Below are 5,511 nucleotides of genomic sequence, written 5' to 3' on the forward strand. Positions count from 1 at the left end.
ATCGATTTCTGGACAAAGTGGAGAAAGTGTAGGTCCTCCTGGGCCATCCGTTCCAGCTCCCAGACCATCTGAACAACCGATTTCTGAAGAGAGTGGTGAAAGTGTAGATCCTGGAGCTGTGGCTAGAGGACTTGCTGGAGGAGCCATAGATGCAGCTGGCAAGAAGATTTATAGTAGTAATCCTTCTTATAGCAGGGGTAATGAAGTGACTGATGAGGAGTTGGAGAAACTGTTTGAAGCGTTGTGGATCAAGGACAATAATAATGCCTGGGAACATGTTAAAGTGAATCTCCAGCGGGAAGCTAATTTCAGTAGTACCAGGGATAAGGCCCCAGAACCATTGCTCACAGTGCATTGGCGAGCGTTCGAGATCTCGACGATCGAACGATTCTCGACTCTCCGTAACAATTACGAACTAGAAACTCGCGAAAATAAATACATCGACTCACTACTGAAACAGGATGAGAATTTACTTGTTGACACTTTACTAAGTACAAATATCATGGCAGTAGCGATGCGTTTCCTCGCCGACAAGGGCTACATCCGCAGGGATTACTACGACTACAAGGGCACGCTCAGGAGAACGTGGTTCAATCGTTATTCCACGGGAGATAGTAGAATTGTTAGCACTGGATTCGACAACGTGTTCTTCGCAAAACATAGCCTGGGATCTGAAGTCCGTGGACTTCATAATTGGATATATTTCAATGCTGAGGAGACGAACGGACGGGCTAATTACTTGGGGTACATCAAGAAAATTGATCTTGGTGGTGTAAGTTCTCTCATAGTGTCAATCATTTCTTAACTTTTGCTTCCCAATGGAAGCATTTTAATTGTTCTATTTTTCGATTTCTTAATTTTGCTTGGAAACGATGTAAAATGACCTGAAACGTAAAAATACGAAGTTTATCACCCCCTGTGTATCTGCGGATGTCCATCTGGTGGTCACGTTTTTGAAAATTGTAGAATTAACCGACTCAAAAAATTGAGAAAAATTCGTCATTTCGTCGGATCATAGGTATGAATGACTATTAACTCTGTGCCAAATTTCAGCCCAATCGGTCCGGCCGTTTTTGAGAAACTCTCGTTCGTTGGTAGATTTAATTTTTGTAATATCTCAAAAACTATCCAACTGATTTCATTTTTTTTTCTCTCAAAATCTTCGTCTTGACGTTTATGACAGGATTCTCTTGATACTGTCCCACGTGCTCGTAATATCCGAAAGGTTTCACAGTTCAGTAGTTTAGCCAGGTAGGATGTTCTGAGGGTTAGCTTTGCTTTTTGTTTCTAGATAATAGAAAATTCACTCCAAAAAGCTAAGAGATTACAGGTATTCCATTCGGAAGCCAACCATGAATGAAATTGATGGCAAAATAAAATAAAAAAAAATAAATAAATAACATGTGAAGTAACAATCGTATGTGTTCTACCTCAGGAATGGCCAACCGCTCTCTGGTATTCACACGTAAAACTACAAACGATGAAAAATGATTTTTTCCTAGGGAACGAAATTAGAAATTCAGTAGAATTATTTAAATTGATCTGCACATATACTCAGAAATTTTAACTCAAATTAGGAGTTTTGAGGTAATAAATTACGAAATAAAAAAATGCAAATTACGTTATCGTGATTAAATATTGATGTTATCAACTACGGTTCTGAAATTCCAGAGTCAGTAAGGGATGGTGGGTAATATGGCTACCCGGAGTCAAACAGACGTTCATTGAAAATGTATCCCTTCATAGTTTTCAACATTTTCTTATTCAAACGAACGAACAGATAAATATAGATAAACTGTCAAGTGGAATTCTCCACAAATAACACAAAATGTAAATAATGCAAAAATATCCCTAATTATAATGGACATCATTGAATGGGTTTAAAATGATAATTGGTTTTTTTTTATAGTAAATTTATAACGTCATTAAAGGATTGAAAAATGGATTTTTGAAAATCAATTTGATATTGAGTCTGATAATAATTAAATGGTTTTTCACAAGGGGCTTATTATTTTATGTAGTGATTCTGTGTTCATATCACCCAGGACTTCTCTATATTATAATTATATTATATTACATTCCTCATTTTTTATATGTAAAATGAGTATTTTTTTATCTCCCGTAGAAAGCTGCTATTCTCAAATTCCACGCAAAATTCTCCAACATCGACAAGGCAGTGACGACGATGTTCATAGGTACCTCTCCAGAACTGGAAATGGCTTTGTACACCGTATGCTTTTTCGTAAGGTCAGATCAATCCTGTCCTGTTTCGCTGGGTGGAACTAAATTCAATATAATCACCCACAAATTCAGATATCGAGGATACGATCTAGTAGGCTCTGCATATCCAGACATATAAACTGTTTTATACTGAATTTCTCATGGAGATTTTCTAAGCTCATATGACGTGAGATTAATTACGATAAATTGATTATGATGATACAGGTAATGATAATTACTCTCTTATAATTGTAGTTTTATAGATACATAAAAATATTAGTGATGAGTCATTTCAATGGAATGAATTATAAACCCCAAATTGATTAGATTTAATTTTCGGCTTTTGGGAGCTCCTGGGATAAGTCTGGAGTTCTAAAAATCATCGGAGGTATACGGATACCCCTGGTATCCAGGCCTTCCATGACTCCCAACTTGGTTCATTCACTTCAAAAACTTCACTTCAAAGGACTCAGGTATCCAAAGACTTGTCACAGCAAATCAAACTTCTAAAAGGCGGGGGGTCTTGGATGAGATTCACTCGCCAGGCCCCTCATTCATATCAAGGATTGTTCTCATAAAGAGGAGCAGCGGAGGGGTAAGACGTAAGACGTCGATCGTCACCTTCTTAGAGCGCTATAAATTTTGACTGCAGGTGCCCAGGATCGATCCCGAATCATTGGGATGCTAGTCGAGCACTAAACACACGACCACTACCGTCCGTTCACAATTATTTATTTAAATCCATTAAATCTATTATGTTTTACTTCAATCTATTAAACCGGTTGCAAATTTCATAGGCATCGTGAAACGTTGGAAAATATCGAGACGAATATCCAACCAATCGCATCGGAGGTACAGAAGAGTGTAGGATATTGCTTGTGAATATAAAACGACTTAACTTCAGTTCCTCTACAGACGTTTACGCGAGAGGTGTGTAATTAGTTGCTGCAGGCCACAGAAAATTACGAGGAGATCATAATGGCGCCCAAAAAGACACTCTTGGTCCTTTTCGTTGTGACCCTGTCTCTTTTCATTGGTGAGAAACCCAAAATCAAATTATTGTTAGTTATCCAAATATAAAATGAACAAATTTCTCTGATTAACCGATTTTAGGATAATTTATTCCGGACTATTTTGAGAGCGAAAATTATTAGTACCAAATTAAATTGCTTTACGTTATTAAATGATAATGGATAATTCATTGGTAATATTGGGACTGATTAATTGATATTCAATTTATTAATTACTAGTCCATTCCTTAAGGATGTTTTGCTGGTATTTAGTTATTTTTTCTGTTTTTCTAAGATTTATTGAAAACTATCGATCGGATTGGGATATGAAAATATAGCGTTTGTCCGTTCCATCATGATTGACTCTTTCATAAAATTTCATCCCGCCGCACTAATTTTTGTAACTTTCCACTAAAATTTTTTAATAAAAAATCAATAAATTTTTGTGAAAAGTTATAAAAATTGATGTATCGGGATGAAACTTTGGATAAATCATGATGTAACGGACAAACGCTATATTTTCATATCCCAATCCGATCAATAGTTTTCAATAAATCTCAAAAAAATAGGAAAAATAACAAAATACCGGCAGAACATCCTTAATTCATAGGAATAAAAATGTTGATGGACTCTTCAGTTCATTTTGCGTCTGAAAAAAAATCGATTTTTTTTCGGAGTACTTTTATTATTTTTTTCAACATATTCGTCGTTAAGACTTTCCGCTCTTGGGAGCACCTTTCCACCCTAGAGTGGAAAGTATCCACTTCCTTCCCGGTTTTTAGGCAGCAACAGACGAAGTTTCCTTTGCAGGCAGGTTGGAAAATGTGAGCCTCGGTCGGGAAAACACTGACTTTGCGCCCTTGATGCGCCATGTACTATTTCAATCGACACCAAACTGGGAATAGTATATTTCTCACCTAGGGAGGAAAACAGGGCATTCTAAACCGTGTGTGTATTACCGACCTGAGGGGAAGAACAGAGTAGTAAGCCCGCGGGTTTGAATTTCTGTTTCCCTTCCTCGGTGCACATTGTTCTTTCCGTTATCACTACATGAAAAAGTTCCATTTTTCTCCGTAAATGACGAGAGGAATGTGGATTATGTCATAAGTTCGGAGATCCTCAAAAACAACAGAAATCTGAGGGTTAGAATAGGCCACTCTCTTTCCGTCATTTGGGGAGTAAAATCGAACTTTCCGTGTAGGTATGACGGACAAAATTGGGAATAATTCATGCTGTTCAATAGTATATTTCTCACCTAGGGAGGTAAAGTAAAGAAGGCTTGCCCACGTGCAGAATTACCACCCGAGTGAGGGTGGTAAGCACGTGGGTAAGCCTTCTTTATTTTACCTTCCGTGGTGAGAAGTGAGAAGTGTGTACTTTGCTCCCGCTGGGGAAAAAATGAGGTTTCACAAGGCATTTTATCTTCTGATTTTATCTTTTGCCTTTAGAAATACATAATAAAAAATTCTGAACCTCGTTAAATCCTTTTTTTTTTTGCATAAAAAGCATTTTGGCTTTAATTTCGAATGTGAAAGAATTTCTCACAACTTTGGAAAGAAGCTGTTTATACAGGAAAATTGAGGGCCTATATAAATGATCAATAAAATAATTGATTAGTTTACTAATCTTTTTCTTCGAATTTACAGAATTGCAAGTATGGATAACCATTATCAAAGTCCTTGAATATTATCAGTAATATTAGTCGCACCAAATCGCTTACGTTTTGCTTGAGAAGATGATTCATTCCTTCGTGTACGCTAATTTCTCAGAATTCAATCTATACGGAAGGCAAAACGATTTAGGTAGATGTGATTTAATGGATTTTCTTGTGAATTTGCAAAATATTAACCGTTTTTTATTTTTATGTGTTTCGTTTTCAACGAAAAGATTTCAATGAATTCATTAGAATATGTGAGAGTGTTAAGAAGAAAAGATGAGAAAAATAGAACCAGTCAACAAGGACAAGAGATTGGACGAATCTCGTTTCTTGATGTATGCCCACAGATATTTTACAATCCCACCAACCCTCAGGAAAAACCCCATGAAATGTAGGATTGATTTTAGATTATCATTCATAGTAAAATCCCTCAATTCCTAGGGATTTTACAACTTAATCCGGTGCCAGCCATGTGGCCAAAAGAAAATCCCCTTCTTTTACTCATAAAAAGTACAGCCTTCAAAACATGAAAATTCTCGCGACAACACTCCAATTTTCTCATACTCTCAATCAAATGTAAATTCTCATGTGCTATTTTCAATTTTCTCCAACTCTCAATCAAAT

The 5,511-nt window shown here is 36.6% G+C and overlaps 1 protein-coding gene across 1 annotated transcript in view; it reads left to right on the forward strand.

Annotated features, from left to right (window-relative positions):
- LOC105268379 (poly(U)-specific endoribonuclease homolog) overlaps positions 1-2,510 on the forward strand; it is a 12,077-nt gene extending 9,567 nt beyond the window's left edge. Inside the window, exon 3 of the mRNA XM_011307907.1 lies at positions 2,126-2,510. Within this exon, the coding sequence (XP_011306209.1) occupies positions 2,126-2,359 (234 nt within the window). The 3' untranslated portion in view covers positions 2,360-2,510. The remainder of the gene's footprint in view (positions 1-2,125) is intronic.
- The last annotated feature ends 3,001 nt before the right edge of the window (positions 2,511-5,511 follow it).

The sequence above is a fragment of the Fopius arisanus genome, unplaced genomic scaffold, assembly GCF_000806365.1.
Source record: "Fopius arisanus strain USDA-PBARC FA_bdor unplaced genomic scaffold, ASM80636v1 scaffold00056, whole genome shotgun sequence".
NCBI classification, from domain to species: Eukaryota; Metazoa; Arthropoda; class Insecta; order Hymenoptera; family Braconidae; genus Fopius; species Fopius arisanus.